General features: G+C 38.8%; 1 protein-coding gene across 5 annotated transcripts in view; it reads right to left on the minus strand.

Annotated features, from left to right (window-relative positions):
• Positions 1 to 15: 15 nt before the first annotated feature.
• Positions 16 to 16868, minus strand: part of Atpalpha (sodium/potassium-transporting ATPase subunit alpha) — a 63470-nt gene continuing 46617 nt past the window's right edge. For 2 of the 5 annotated variants that reach the window (XM_018453536.1, XM_018453538.1), the window contains exons 2-11: positions 14734 to 14814; positions 13570 to 13695; positions 11881 to 13281; positions 11488 to 11812; positions 10825 to 11061; positions 10323 to 10624; positions 9253 to 9347; positions 989 to 1163; positions 439 to 671; positions 16 to 238 (exon numbers count right to left, since the gene is read on the minus strand). In XM_018453536.1, coding sequence (XP_018309038.1) covers positions 118 to 238; positions 439 to 671; positions 989 to 1163; positions 9253 to 9347; positions 10323 to 10624; positions 10825 to 11061; positions 11488 to 11812; positions 11881 to 13281; positions 13570 to 13695; positions 14734 to 14814 — 3096 coding nt within the window. In that variant the 3' untranslated portion in view covers positions 16 to 117. Of the gene's footprint in view, positions 239 to 438; positions 672 to 988; positions 1164 to 4469; positions 4565 to 9252; positions 9348 to 10322; positions 10625 to 10824; positions 11062 to 11487; positions 11813 to 11880; positions 13282 to 13569; positions 13696 to 14733; positions 14815 to 16868 lie in introns of all 5 variants that reach the window. The other 3 variants (XM_018453539.1, XM_018453540.1, XM_018453537.1) reach the window with 2 other exon arrangements.

The raw sequence follows: 16868 nt of genomic DNA on the forward strand, positions 1-16868 counted from the left end.
CTCTCTCTCTCTCTCTCTCGCGCGCGCGCACGCTCTCTCTCGCTCTCATTCTTCCGTTCATTCAGTCATCCTCTTGCGCGCGCGTTCTGCATGCGTGTGATTTAATCCTTTTTGCGTCTAATAATAAGTTTCTTGCTCGAGCCAGCCGCCTGGATTTCGACGGAGGTAGAATCGTCTCGTTTCGTCGTAGATGAAGATAGCAAACATGAACGGCAGAGCTGGCAACCACCATACGAATCTGCAACGCACATGAATTACATGTTGCTATTTTTTTATGTTGCGTCGCATTATAATATAAGGCTATAACATTAATATTGCAATCTTTATACATATGTGCTAAATGTTACAGCAAATATATAAAACAAAGTACTAAATATAAAATTAGTTTGTTACATATTACATGACAAGAGATATAAAAATGAATAAAAAAATACGTACTTTAGTGGGAACATACGAAGACCCTTGTCCATACCGGGCGTGTAACTTAGGAACGCAGCGAGGGCGGTCTCGAACACGAGGCCAAAGTTCAGAGCCCAGTTTCTCATTCCTTGGTGAATAATAGAGTTGCGACGTGTTTTGCAAACAATCAAATCAGCCCACTGCACAATTACGATCGACACGAAGAAAGCTGTATGGCAGGTGAACTCCAGCGTTTTACGGTCTCTATATGTCTGTTTATAAAAAAATTAATTTGCATAATCTGTCATATATTACGTTTTTAATTACTCTATTTTGCAACTCATTGTCAGTCGAGAAATTCCGAATTCATATCTAACATAAATTAGTTTTTCCTATAAATAATTAAAACGTTTGTAAATGTTATATTAGAAATAATTTTAAGAATGGACTCGGAGAATATTTACGTGATATATTTTGTTATCGATTGACGAAAAAGACTTTGTTTATTGAGAATAAAATATCAGTTTTCGTTCATCTCAATTTTTCTCAATATTCGATCGATTCTATAGGTCTATTATATCATATTTACCCATTCCTGACCATAGCTATCGGTAAGATCATTGATAGCCTTAGAGTCCCATTGCTTCCGAATGCCAAACAGATACATAGGCAGGAATCCATTCTCAGCCATGATGACGAAGTAGACGAAGAAGCCGGCCGCGGCTTGAATCATACCGATTTGACCGTATGCCATCGAAATAAGCCTAGATACAAATAAATGCGTTAATGAATTTTTTGTCCCTATCAATCATATACTCGATGTTAGCTTTCGAAGAATCCTTCTTTTTGCAGTAATCAATTCATCGCATAAAAAACAATGTGAATATTTTATGCTTAAAAAACGATTTCTTCTAATTTTGAAAAGAATAAATATACAACTCAATCGAAGCTTTTAATCGAAGAAAATTAGCAGAAATTTTACACTTGACAAATTTTTCGATTTTAAATAACAAAAAGGATTGACGTGTTTCAGGATTCTTCGGAATCTAGGAAATCTTCGTCACATCAATGGTCCAACTTTGATGTTATTTCTAATAATCTAAGTTCGTGTTAAAATTATGAAAGCCATAGTTACCGGTTAGGGACAAAATGCAGATTACTTACCAATAGGTAGACTGTTAACGATCGATTCTTGACAGTGAAGCATGCCACACAGAGCAGACAGATCAGACAGACAGATCAGACAGAGAGACAGACAAACGAGTAGACATAGCTATTGTTTGCCAATCCTCACGATGGCAAGCTGCATAGTTCGCATTAAAGCTGCTCATTCCCGGTTAATATTTCGCACTACCAAAGCTTAGCCCACGCACGTTTTCAAATTGATTTGTGAGTTAATGTTACAACGAAGTGATCTGCTAATTGGCGCAAGTATGTTATACCGTATCGAAAATTTCAAATCAAAAAGATAGATCAAGTCCATAATAAATAAGACTTTAAATATGATTTTATATCTCATATTTAAGATCTTATTAAGATCTTACAAACGACGGACTTAATCTCTGCTCTTCCTTTGAATGCGATTCAATACAACAATCTGGCTAAAGAATCTTTCCATCGTTATCATCAATGTAATATTGTAAATAATTATACTATATTAACATTTATTAGTAATTAACTAAAAGATTATCATCATAAGCAATATAATTTAATGGTATCAAAATTGAAAAAATATACACATTTCTTACTTTTTTAAACCACAAGTGTAATTATAATCGTCAATTTATAACTAACCAGACTATTGATATGATCGCAATTGTAATGTAGCGTTTGCTTCTTCTCTACAGCTAAATATTGTCAGTATTGTCGTATTACTGTTAACTTACTGTTACAAGTTACTAATCAAATCATGTAAAATCAATATAACTATCATGAAAGCAGTTAGTACAAAAAACGTGCAGCGAGTATCTGTGCGCAGAATTAAGCTAAGGAAGCAAGTCGCATGCGATTGCGACAAATTAGTCGTAGTTAAATTAGTCGTACTGAACCGGTAGCTGACTTGTCAGATCCAGTGGAAGATATAGAAGAGTTTGTAATTAGCGAATTAGTGTTCGCGCAAGCGTGCCAAAGGCATCGCAATGTCAAATGTAAAAAAAAAAAAAGATTGCAGCTCGGACAATACAATTAAGTTCCCGACGTCGAGACAATCGTCAAATGCGATAAAGCGGCAGAAGCCGGTAATTGCAATGCGATCCGCGATGGATCACGTTGTTCGCGGGAGAGAAAGAGGCTGCCCAAGCCGTGCATGTTAGTTGTTAGTTTTCAAAAGCTGCTCCCGGCGGCGACTTCCGTAACTGAGCTTGTTGTCAACGAGAAGTGTAAGAAAGTGAAAGATTAAAGATAGCGAAAAAGAGAACATTCGAGGCGAAACGTGCACTCCGCGGAAAACTCGTCGGTAGCTCGAATTCACCGTTTTTCCGGCGAATGTTTTCCGACGACGTTAACCCTCTGTTTACCGTAGATATTCATTAGACCTACATTTGTCTCTGGAAATTTGTCTCTGTTATCTTCTCTACAAAATTTGTATAGGATGAATATACATAAAACATCTGCGGTATGCATTAATGTAAAAAGATATCATAAAACCAGAAAATCATATTTCTTATATTCATTAATAAAAAATTTTTAAAAACTTGTTATAATATAAAATAAAATTTTATATATTCCAACGTTTGATTATAAAATAAATCTCCAGAAAAGTAAATGTAGATCCATTAAGCCAGACAATTGGCAGACTAAGGAGCGATGCTGTCAATATGGATCAATTTCTTTCAGCTTTCTTGAATGTACAATTTTTTAGTATCTAATGTCTATAATAACTAAGTAATCAGTTATTGACAGCAATGAAGTTTCCAGTGTATTCGCCCGCAATCTGCGCGCTACATCTAGTGCAACGATTAGAAAAAGTAACATGTATAAAGTTGAAGCTAAATGATGATCGCAGTGTTAGTCGTTAATCGGATTTTAGGTGTATCTAAAAAAAGCATTCGGCATTCTCAACATCTGAAAACTGTTCTCTATAGGTTAAACTTGCTTGTGCTCTATGCTAATCAACTAGATTCTTAAAGTCGGATGTCGTTTGTTTGCTAATGCAGAGTGTCTACCGAGTGTGTTCCACTTGCAACCAAGATCTTTCAAAAAGAAGAAAAGTTCGGATTTCTACCAACAACAATCTTAAAAACTTTACGGAACATAATAATTTTATCCTGCGACCGATTTCCTTCTGCAGCTAAAAAGTGTATAACATTTTTACAAAAAAATAAATTTTCACGAAAAAGAAAAGTAGACAGTGATACTCTATCATGTCGCCAAAATCAGTAGACACTCTGTTAGGTATTGTTATGTATTAGGTGTCATGTGTACACATTGCGATCCAAGTTAGAAGTGCATAATAATCGTCCCAGGACAGTTATTACCGCATCATGCAGATGAATAGAGTGCGGCACGTGTAGACAATGCCAGAACGGCTGGTTACTTCTAACTCGGTTCACAAGCACATTCATATGTACGTGTGTACGTACATGTGTAAGATCTACTGTCGTCAGAGCAGTCAACTATTATCGAAAACGCGACGTTATGTATCACGCGCTATTCATCACAAAATGCACTTTATTCTGTGTAAACACGCGACGCAACGTTGTTTCACCATCAGTTATCATCGATTAACCCTTTGTTGGACAAATACTAGCTAATCTATCTCTTCTAATCTATCTTCAAGTACATCAGTGTTAGTAGACATCAGGCAAGATTCGCGCATGCTGGGAATCGAATTTTTCGATTGTTACTTCGAGTTTCTACTTGCCAAGCAAAGGATCAATCACGTCTGACGGCCCTGGCGGGTATGCTTGTGTGTGTGTGTGTTTGTGTGTGTGTACACACGTGTGTGTATGTGAAAACAAGTAGATAGTAGTGACAACGGTAAAAACGTGTATGTGAGTTGACACGGTACGGACGTAAGTGCAATAGGTTCGGTTGGTTTCTTTTATTAGGTGGGTAATTGGGAGACCCACCTTCGGTTGACTAGATTGTCTCTGTAAGGATCGCGTGGCTGCCGTTTCATAATGTCCGACTCCGGTGCCTCGTAGGCTAGCGAGATGGCCGGCACCTGCCATCCACCACTGATTAGAAAGTGTGCTAACTACCCCTCACCGCATTACAAAGAAGTTATATGCAAGAGATATTATACCATTATTGGTACTTTATGCACATACACTCTCGATAACGTGTATGTACGCGCAGTGCGAGCGAAAGAGACAGAGAGATTTGGAGATTGCACAAGACAGTTCAGCGTCGATCATATTATACGTATATTACCCCGACAATATTTTACGTTTTCATGCGAAACTCCCGAAAAGATGATCTTTCAAGGTGCTCGACCGGTTCCATCCTAAACGCAGCCTGTCTTACAATTAGAAATTAATTGCTCTTGCGTACAATTTGCGTTAGAAAATAGTGCCGTAAAAATGCGTTAGAAAATTGCGTCGAAGTGTAGTGAAGAGGACCTGGATAGTAGCGAATACTGGCGAGTGTATTTGTGCATTGAATTAGGCGCTGCGTTTAGACAAACGGCCTAGAAACGGTTCGAGAGAAAGAAATCGTTTGTGCTATATCTGAAGCAAGTGAAAAAAGATCAGGATTGGAATCACATACGCGGACCTTCCGTCCTTTTTCCACTTTGACGTTTTCACGCTGCGAATCTCCAATCATTTTTGTTACCATTGGCTCTCACAGTCTCCGATTGAATTATTCTCAGCGATGCTCGACGAATCACATATACTTATATACATTTACAGGGGGACAAAAAGAATTACAATAATTTCAACGTCATAGCGATTTCCAGAAAACAATTTTGTTACGTATACTACAAAATTCGCTACAAGTACTCAATTTTTCAAATTGAAATTACAAAAACTTTCTTTAAGGCTAACATTATCAAAGCCTACAAATTTAAAAGGCAAATATAAGCAAGATAAATGGACGTCATCATCGAGCACTTCTGAGAAACGCAGGTGAAAAAGATCCCTTCTCTTTCGTGCACTCCAACTGAGTACGACCTCAAGCACTGTTTTCGTTAATACTGCGGCGCAACCCCCTGATGCACATAATCATTCTCTCATTGTGTCGCGTCGTCGCAAAAAAATATACTACTAAGCTCTCTCTAACGATCATCAAATGATTTTCAAACAACAGAATTACATTTGTGCACGAGGGGGCTACCACGGCAATTTCCTACTTCCAATTAACATATACATATGGATTTCCCCGGTTAGCAAATGTTTTTGTAAAAGTATATCAGTCGTTTCAGCACCCATTAGAAAGTTGCCAGTCGCAGAGTGGGTAGAAGGCAGCGGCAGTAGGCAGCGCATTACAGAATAAAACGTGAGAAGACTGTAAAGAATAAAAACTGCAAGAAAAGTTCATGACGCTCAAAAATGTACAAAAGTGTCTTTCTCTTTTGGCGGTGATATATAGTGGCAAGTAACGAACAGTATAAGTAAATAGTAAGTATAGTAAGTATAATAGTAGTAATATATAGAGGTAGTAGCAGCGGCAGCTGTGATATAGTAGATAAAATAGTAATGGCAATAAAAATTCATAACTATAAGTAACGATGCTGGCTTGTGGTTGTAATAATAATGATAATAATAAGACTAGTAGACGAGGACAAGAATAATAATAGTAATAATTACTGAGCATCAAAGATTAATGTAAATATATATACATATCTATATACATAATATATACCACTCCTGAAAGAAAATTGCCATAACTCAAACAAGTTCAATTTTTGTTTCTCACCTTTGTAATTGCAGGAGATGCTACTACATGAGTTACAGTAAGTAAAAATCTTTCATATCTAAACAAAAAGTGATATGTTGTTTTAGCTGAGCTCCCTTAGGAAATCGCATATCAAATTATTCTTTTGCAAAAATTTCGTTTTTTATTTGTGGTAATGCTCTTCCAGGAGTATGCGATATATGTACGTGTAAGATCGATTAGAATTCAACTAATTGATTAAAACTTAAGTTTCGTCGACCAGTGCGAAACATTTGTTAATTTCCACTATGCAGTTTGCGATGCAATTGCAACGAATCTTCGTTCCATTCTGCCTTCCCTAAGCGATTGCGTCGACGAAACTTGCTAAATTACGAAATGACTAAGAACGATCGTTGCTCAACTGACGATGAAAAAGGAAGAAAATGAATCGTTTGATGCAGAGCTTATTTTTCTAAGAAAAATCCGGTAAATTCTACAGAAGAAAAGAGAAAGGAGTTGTTATTGAAAAAAGAGAAAGAGAAAAACTAAGAAAGATATGCAATGCGCGTCACACAGGTGTAGAAATTACACGACAAACCTGCGACTGTTCTGCATCTATCGATTCAATCAATTCAGCTGATTAGTAGATATACAGCTTTATTTGCTGCATAAAATTATTAAAATTAATTTATATATATTTGCGAGATAGAAGCAAATAAATAAATCTCTAGATAAAATATCCTACAATTTCACCAAAGTTGTAATTCCGTTTAATTTGGCACGCAACAATCATGTTCTTGTTCATCCATACGTACACCGCGTTAGACTATCAGGTGAATTTTCACTAACAATAATTCGTAATAAATGAACCAATTTTAAGTTGAAAAGAAATTCGTTTTCCTGAGCGAGGCGCAGCACCGATAAAACCTGGCTCGAGACAATAAAGGCAGCCAGGAATAATGGAGGTAGATAGACAGAGGTAGAGAAAAATGATGAAAAAAGAGATTAAAAGAAAAAAAAGTCACGTTTCATATATGCAAACCGACGTATGAATGACAATTCTATTCTATATCGTAATGCTATTCTACTCAAATGTCTACGGGAAAAGAAAGATAGAGACAGCACTACCGTTTACTTTATGAAAACATTTCGGGCTTCCAGAACGTGCGAAACTTTCTTTCTTATCGTTCAATCTTTATGTTTGAATCTTCGTGGTACCGACAACGACACGGAGCGGATTCGCAAAGTATAAGTTGCACATTTATGATAAACATCACACAATATTCACAATACAATATACAAATTCCCTTGCATTCCTTGATACTTGTATCACGATTTAGAGAGGGAAAACTCAGAAACTTGCAGCGACAGAGCGCAATACGAAAGATGGTATGAAAAAAGAATATAGAGATAGAGTATATAGCTGAAGGAAAAATAAATTCATATACATTAAACAGCGTGCACGCACGCGAGAGAAGACAAAGAAAGAAAGAGAGAAACGAAAGGGTTAGATGACGGAAGATGGAACAAAAATAAAAATTTCCAAGTGGGAAAAAGGCGAGATAAGTAAAATGCTGAAGGGACCGATCATGCGAGTTCTTCACAACGACGTTCATCTATGTTTCGTGGACGTCTCAGCAACCCATATACACCTCAAGCCAGTGGCAAACCAGAACAGATGACGACTACAGCGAGAAATTATAAAACGATGGGAAATTGAGCTCAAGGAAAATAAAACTATAGAGATACTAAGTATTAGAGAGTTAGATATGTATAGAGAGAGAGAGAGAGAGAGAGAGAGATACAGAGAGGCTTTTACAATGCGATTGGCTTACCTTAGATGTAACGAAACAATACTAATACGACCGAGGATCGTCATGATGGAAGCGCCTGTGACCGTTAATATAAAAGGAAAAGAAAATTCTTCGAAAAGGAAAAATTCACGATTGCCCGTCTCGTAATTAAATCGTCTCACTTTTGGTGCAAAAAATAGAAAAAAAGAATACATGTTATTACATTAAAACATATATTATAAGAGTTTACTTTTTTCGTAAGATAACAATGTAATTACCGTTACTCTTTTTTGTAACAATACAATTCTTTCAGAATTTTATAAAAATTCTGTAAAGAACGACGATAAATCATAGACGAGCAAGCGTCATTTAACCAAACTCAATCCAGCTTATTGTTAGAGCAAGTATAGGATATACGAATAGAAAGAAGAACAGACTGAAAATAAAGCTCGCGTGTCTCCCAGCGACCAAACACACCTTAGAACATTGCATATGCGTCGATCTGCGTGTACCATATCCCGTTATTACCTTATTCACGTTTTGTCCTAGCGTGTCCGACAACTCGAGCGATAGGCTTGGCAAATTAATCCCTACATCGCGTGAATTTTATCAAATGACCTTGGCAATGACCGAAGTAGTTAAAGTATTTTAAAAAAGGAGAGAATAATGGAAGAAAAAGCAAATTTTTACTACATACAGTACTTATAAAGACAATATTGAAAAAATAACGAGTATAATATCATCCAGTAAAATTAATATCTAGCGTGTAAAATGAAGAAATTAACGAAAGTACATTATTTATATGAGGAATCAATTTGCCCGCGAATCGTTACTCAGTTTACAATTCCTGTCGTACGTAGGTATCGAACGATGACGAGTAAGAGACGTATAGTAATATATGCATGTACCTTCCCGCATCAAACTTTATGTCATATATAATAGAAGATAGAAGGCACTAACTACTAAAGTCGTCAAACGAAATATGTAGCCAATAGAGTGAGAGAGCGATCGCCGTGTGATTGAATTTCCGAAGCTTTACCCGATTTTCAAAAAATGCTTAAACAATTACTTGAAAAATTCACTTTAAGAAAGTTAGCAAGTTTTATCGAAATTTCGAAACATGTTTGAACTCAGCTCATCAATCGGGAAAATATCTCGAAAATACAATGTATCATCACCGATGACTCTTTCGAATTACAGACATTCTGATGTAACTTGTCAATATTCATTGTTGATGTGTTACCTTTCGTTAACTAGCTTGTCAGTGAAGGGGTTTCGTGGTTGTCGCTTCATAATATCGCTCTCTGCCTCCTCGTAGGCTAGCGAGATGGCGGGTACCTGACGTCACATTATCAAAGAGCTCAGTAATAACGCCAACAATTAAATAACAAGAATGTCTTCGGATGATGTTGAAGTAAAGAATGTTGTCGTGTCGTTCATTTTATTAAAAATTCAGTTATTAATCTCTTTCCATATAATCCGATACCAAAATCAATCTTAAGAAGATTATAATCGAATCGATATCGACAACATTCTTATGCACAATGAAGCATAGAGAATAAACAAAAGATAATCAACTGAAAAAATAAAGAAAACTAAATTGATTAAGAAACTGATTCTGAAAGGAATCAAGGAAGTTCAGAGGAAATTTGCGATATCTCGCGTGAATAAATAGTAAGCAGTTTATCTCGCAGAGATAAAGTGTTCCTGAGAAGAAACTTTAAACTATCTCTCGTTGCGATAAATATCTATTTCTATTCAAATGCAAATGTATTGTTCATATTTTGACGTATTTTGTTTAATTAAAAAAAATTTTTAACCCCTGTAAGATAATTTATCTAAATTATGCTTTTGTTTTTTTTACTCAAGCTCCATCAGCGCAATTAATCTAAAAGGAAGTAAAAATATTCAAGGATTAATCGATGAGAGTACAGGTTGCTGACCACCACCTTGACTGGTTCAAATGCATCGCAATCTATAAAAAAAGAACATATCGTCCAACGAATTTTCGAGGAACTGTTGAACAATCGTCGTATCAGTAGTATTCCAAACATATATCATGCTGGTACCTATCAATTAATTATAAGTGTCAAAGATTGATGGTATCTTTAAGAAACAGTTGTACCTTCATGACTCCATATATAAGTTATTATATGATGGAGGACGCGATTGCTGAAATAATTTGATTAGCCAATAAGAAGGAAATCGAAGCAGCAACTTTGGAAAAGTTTTAAAGAGTGAGATATGAACGTCTCTTCCGAACATTGTTACTCGACCATAGTCATTGTTTTCGTGTAGTATTTCATGACTTACCATGTCAGTTCCTAAATCGATGCAAAGAATGGTGACGGTACCCAACGGCAAAGGAATATCGCAGAGAATGAATGCCAAGAAAGGTGAGATTTCGGGTATATTCGAGGTCAGGGTGTAGGCGATGGACTTCTTTAGGTTGTCAAAGATCAAACGACCCTCTTCCACGCCTGTTACAATCGAAGCAAAGTTGTCATCCAGTAAAATCATATCGGCTGCTTGCTTGGAGACGTCCGAACCAGCGATGCCCATAGCGACACCAATGTCGGCTTTTTTCAGAGCAGGCGAATCGTTCACACCGTCGCCTAAATAAATTAAACGTTTATATACACATTTCAATCGTAAACAATTATTATATCACAGTTAATTTTCGCGTCAAAAATAAATTAGTTTATCAGGTTTTAATCCAATCAAAAAAAATTCTAGAAAGCTTTTCATTCTAGTTGAACATTTTCTTCGTAATACTAAGCGAAAATTTACATTAATTTTCCTTCGAATAACTTACCAGTTACAGCGACAATCGCACCCATTCGCTGGCAGCCTTCGACGATGATGAGCTTCTGCTGAGGCGAGGTACGGGCGAACACAATTTCGGTGTGGTACCTGAGAATCTCGTCCAATTGGTCGGAGTTCAGTTCCCTGAGTTCGGTTCCGTGAATGACCGCGGCTTTAGCCTCGCGAGGATTTACTTCGGATACCGGGATATTTAACCGTTGCGCAATGTCCTCAATGGTTTCGTTACCTAAAAAGAAAGATAGCAATAAAATTGAAATAGATAAAATGAATGAAGAAAGATTAATACTTTGTCAGAAAAATTGGAACAATACGATTGTTAACAGCGAATAATTATCCTATGCATTGTTTTAATTAAAATATACGCTATCGCCAATCCAAAAATTGGATATGTGTTACTATATCATAATTTTTTATCCTCCAATAAAATTACCCCAAGTTCCGTGTACAAATGAAATCGTTATAAATCTTAAGTGCGATCTATATATTATCTAAAATTACATCTCATTAAGAGATTAAACTCATAAAAGCATCATAATCGAGATGGGTGAATAAAACTTCAGAGATCTTGCGGTTGCAGTATCTAATCTCAAACGTCATTCGAGAATCGTTAATGTGATAATAAAACCGACACTTAACGTGCAAAAATATATACCTTCAGAGATGATGCCGACGGATTTGGCAATGGCTTTGGCAGTGATCGGATGGTCACCGGTAACCATGATGACCTTGATGCCGGCGGAACGGCACTTGGCGACCGCGTCGGGCACCGCGGCCCGAGGCGGATCAATCATAGACATCAGGCCTACGAAGCGGAGTCCGTCGACTGGGAAATTGGGTTCGTCGGCATTGAATTTGAAGCCAACCGGGAACTTGTCGGACGGCAGTGTGTAATCACAGAAGCCGAGCACTCGTTCGCCGAGTCCGCCCAATTCCAAGTACGCGTTATTGAACGCCTCCTTCATTTCTTCATCGAGAACCTACGATATGAAAAGTTTAAATATTGAAAAAAGATACAGATAGATAGATAATTTGTTAGGTAAGTTACCTTCTCTTTGCCGCCAATAAATATGGTCGAGCACCTGTCCAATATCCTCTCGGGAGCACCCTTCATCACCAAGAGATGTCTAGGATCATTGGGATCGTCTGATTCGTGTATGGACACCTGATATTTATTAGTAGAATTGAAGGGAATCTCGCAGACTTTCTTGTTGCGTTTCCTAATGCCCATGACATCGCCCAACGCCAGTTCCATACACTTGAGCAACGCAGCCTCAGAGGCGTCGCCGTTAACTTCTCGCTTCAGAATCGGTTCACCCTCCTGGCCCGGCTTAAACTCGGCACGATTGCACAGGGTCGCGATCTTCGCCAACGCCTTAAATCCCGGACTAGTGCGGTCATATTGCAAGCCAGACTGATCTTCTGTGGTATCGGCATCGATAATCTGATTGTCGAACCACATGTGCGCCACCGTCATACGATTTTGCGTGAGGGTTCCAGTTTTGTCCGAGCAGATGGTCGAAGTCGAGCCCAAAGTTTCCACAGCTTCGAGATTCTTCACCAGGCAGTTCTTCGAGGCCATTCGTTTGGCGGTCAGAGTGAGGCACACGGTCACAGTAGCGAGAAGACCCTCCGGTACGTTCGCCACAATAATACCAATTAGGAAGATGACGGCGTCAAGCCAGTGATAACCCAGAATGAAGGCTATGATAAAGAATGTGACGCCGAGGAAGACAGCGACACCGGTAATGAGGTGTATAAAGTGATGAATCTCCTTGGCGATTGGTGTCTCACCGGTATCTAAGCCGGACGCGAGACCTGCGATCCTTCCCATCACCGTCTGATCGCCGCAACAGATTACCACGCCTTTGGCCGTGCCTTCCACCGCATTCGTCGAGAAGAACGCGAGATTCTTCGTTTCGAGCGGGTTCTCATTCGTGAACTCGGGCGATCTCGATTGCGGTTCGGACTCGCCCGTCAGCGAGCTGTTGTCCACCTTAAATCCACGGGCCTCAATAATCCTGATGTCGGCCGGTATCCGGTCGCCGAATTTAACCTCGACGACGTCGCCCAACACGAGATCCTCCGCCCGTAAGGTGAGCTTTTCACCCTCCCGGATTACGGTGGCGAATTGCGGCACCATGTTCTTGAACGACTCCATAATCTTGCTTGACTTGCTCTCCTGGTAGTACGAGAATATACCCGTGACTATTACGACCGCCGCGAGGACGATGCCCAGGTAGAGATTGTCGTCGTTCGGGTCCTCGCTGGTCGAGGCCTGGATCGAGTACGCGATGAAGCAGAGGATCGCGCCGATCCATAGTAGGAGGGCGAAACCGCCGAACAGGTTCTTGCAGAACTTTACCCATTCCGGAGTCTGCTTCGGCGGCGTCAGGGCGTTCGGCCCGTCTCTTTCCAGGTTCTCCTTCGCTTTCGCGTGGCTGAGGCCCTATTATTATTTTTACATAAATATTATTAATTAATACATGTATCTCTTTCTATTTGATCTTTCAATCGCTCATTTAACATTGATCAACGCCGTCAACTAATTTCCATTTTAATATCTTTCCATTTGTATTTTATATTCCACTTTTGCAGAAGAGAAACTATCGATAATATTTTTATTTCGTAGCGGCGCGGCGATCACGTGTCAATGTCGATCGATGCATTATGCAATCTCGAATCAAAATCTATTTCTTCGAAAGATTATCATCCCTCATCGCCTGATGTTACTTACGTTTTCGGGGTGCGTCTGAAATCTTTGATACAGTTCCTCGGGTGAGACTTTGTGGAAGTCAATGTCCAACTCTTGCTTCAGGTCATCTAGGTTGTCCCCCCTCCGCTTTGGATTCTTCCGCCGCGACTGTCAACGGGAACAGACAGAGAGAAAAAGAGCGTTATCGAAAAATGTTTTCTGATAATATCTTCCCTGTATAACGATGATGTGTACCCAACCTTAATATAACTATAATTACAAAACGATTACAAAGTGTATTATCGCGACGCGTTAATCACCAAGATACTCTGACAACAAAGTTGAAGAGAAATAGAAGATTATCAAAGCGTGTCGAATTACGAGAATCTGAAAAGAGATTGAAAACCCAGCGACGAGTGAAAATAGCCTTTGTAGTAGAAGAAATCGATTGCAACAATATCGTCAAAAAGCGAGATGAACCGAGCTGTAATGATATCTAGTCGTAAGATGAGATAGAATTGCACTGCCTTAAATGATAGGAATGTTTTGGAGGAATGTTTCATGTAACGTCGGCGGAGGAAAATAATTGATAAAAAACTAAGTTTAATTAAGTGAGGACTCTTTTTTTGTAAGATTTGGTGTAATTTTATCTCATCTTACACATTGTTATTAAAATGTTTATTAAATGAAGTATACAAAGCTTTCTTTTCTTAAAAGAATATGATGTTGCCATGTCGATCGAGTCAATTGAAATGCTATTATAACGCTATTCCAATCGAGACCTGAACCACGAACAGATAAAATTCTCTTCTCATGCGTCAAGATAATTACAATCACACAAAACTGATACCAAAGTGAAAACACGAAAAAGCTAAAGATTCGAAAGTGCGTGATAGCAGAAGGAAATTTCCTTCAAGAAATCTCCTATCGAGGCATAGGTAGAAGAAAAGCATTGTGGCGTAATAGACGTTATTGCCATTGAAGAGACGATGGAATTACAAAGATCAGCGCTAGAGAAAACGAGAAATGGAAAAAAAAGAAGGGAGAGAAAGACAGATAGAAAAAAGATAATAGAAACAAAGAGGAAAGAGTAGAAGAAACGTCCCATCTGCTGGTCAAGAAAGAAGCATACCGGATATCCCAGTATCCCAGATATGTTAATCATATAGAATTCGTATGGAAACATAAGTCCATCTCTGAATATACCTTGTACATCCCATCTGCGGTTTTGTTGTCGTCACGAATGTTGGGTAACGTGGCGACCCTGTACGAATCTGAGCGGCCATGCTGTAAAAAATGGGCGATAAAAAAATCATGAATAAATCATGCGGACATAATGTAACAAAATAGAAACAGTCAAAATAAACGTACAGGTATATATACGGCAAAATTATAATTTAAAAATAATAATGATGTGCGAGCCCCGAGATAGCGTTGTTTTTTGTGTTTCTCACATAAATAGGTATACGATCGCACGAATAAAACGCGTAGCCATAGAGAATGAAGAAGTTTTTCTTATGGAATCAAGTAAAAGTCGATCTCACTTTCTTTGTGTTAAATTGTCCGATCCAAATTTTACTTTGAAAAACTTTGAAAACAGATAAAGATCTAATCTACAATATACTCTTTGCATCCTATTTCTTGCTTTTTACAACTTTTTATCTTTTTGCCTCTCATCCTATTTCTTCGTTTTCTAACGACCGAGATAAAGGTTAACGAACTTCGGAAGAGAGGCAAGAAACACGCACTAAGAAACATGATTGTCGCTAAAACGGTCGCAAAGAGGAAAAACGGCAAGAAACAGGAAGCAAAGAGCACGTTGTAAATTAGACTTAATAGTATTGTCATCCATTCGGATGGCGCCACGATTCAACATCGCGATCCGAATGGACCAGTTTTCTCACAGTGCTCGTACCGAGCGCAGCTACGACCTTCTCATGAGAGAGAGAGAGAGAGAGAGAGAGAGAGAGAGAGAGAGAGAGACACGTGGCCGGCGCGCATTCGACACGTGACGTCGATGAGAGAGACGTCCGCGGTGCGCGGAACAGAGGCCCGATTTTCAAGAGCGACCTCGGTACGACCGCGTTCGGATAACGACCGCTTCCGGTAGTGTGCCGGTTCAATGGAGACACCACTCACCATCGTCCACTATGCTCAATGCTCAATGGTATCCCGTAATCACGATTACGAGAGCCCACGATGTTCCGGCTTAACTTTTCCTCTCTACGAATCAAGATCGTCTGTATACTTGAGCGAAAAAATAACCAAGTAAGAAAAGAAATTATTACAAAAAATAAAGTCACTTATATTCCATCGTCTGATTCTCTTTTTGTGTATCCATGAGTTTTAACCCATGAGTTTCTTTAAATAAAATTGATCGCGAATGAATAGACATAACTAACGCGAAATTACAGTATCTCTTGAAATGTAACATCAAATATTTTCTTTCGTAAAGTAAATGTTGAAGAAAGAAATGACTGTGAAAATAGAAAGCAAACGAGTAAATGAGTGAATCGAACGTACATCGCCTTATTTCTCACCGTACATTAATTTGTAGCTTCCGAAAAATATTAAACGGTTAATTATTGATTTATTACGTGCAGCTTATCATGTAGTAATATCTTGGAACGCTATTGTCTCGACCATGAAAACCGACGATATTCTCACGTACCGGATGGACTAACTAACGAAATGCGAGACTCGTGACGCGGACGCGCTTACACGAGCGCAATTGCCGCGCGCGGCCGTTAATTCTGTCACGGCGCGGGCGGTTCGTTACGACCGCGTCGCAGCGATTAGATAAAAGACCAACGAGCCGGCAAATCGACGGTTACAATCGTAAAAATGTAACTCCGACTTTGTGCGTAACACGTCCGGTTTGCCGTCTGGTTCGCGCCGCGCTGCGCCGTCGTCGTCGGCTCATATACGTAAACGATCTATTTCATAGGTATCATTACCTCTGGCCCATCGTCTCTCTCGCTCACGTCGTCATTGAGGAAGCACGATTATGCAATTTTACAGGTCACATACGCATCTCGCTGATTGTCCGTACACACACGCACAATCGCCGGCGTTTGCGCGCCACCATTCGTTGCGTAAAGTTGCATTGATACAAGTCGAAAATAAATAAACAAGACATCTTTTCAACTTAATCTTCTTAAAAAAAAAATAAATAAATTTATTCGACATAAGCGCTTGTACCAAATTGCAAAATTAATTTGACTTTCTTTCTCTTTGTGCTAAATTCACTCATACTAGCTTCGCACTGAAGAGTATCAAACGCGTCTCGTAGGCGCAGGATGAACGCGATTTCGACCTTATGCTAATTTGCACGGGTCGGT

Source organism: Mycetomoellerius zeteki, unplaced genomic scaffold, assembly GCF_001594055.1.
Source record: "Mycetomoellerius zeteki isolate Tzet28-1 unplaced genomic scaffold, Tzet1.0 scaffold39, whole genome shotgun sequence".
NCBI lineage: Eukaryota > Metazoa > Arthropoda > Insecta > Hymenoptera > Formicidae > Mycetomoellerius > Mycetomoellerius zeteki.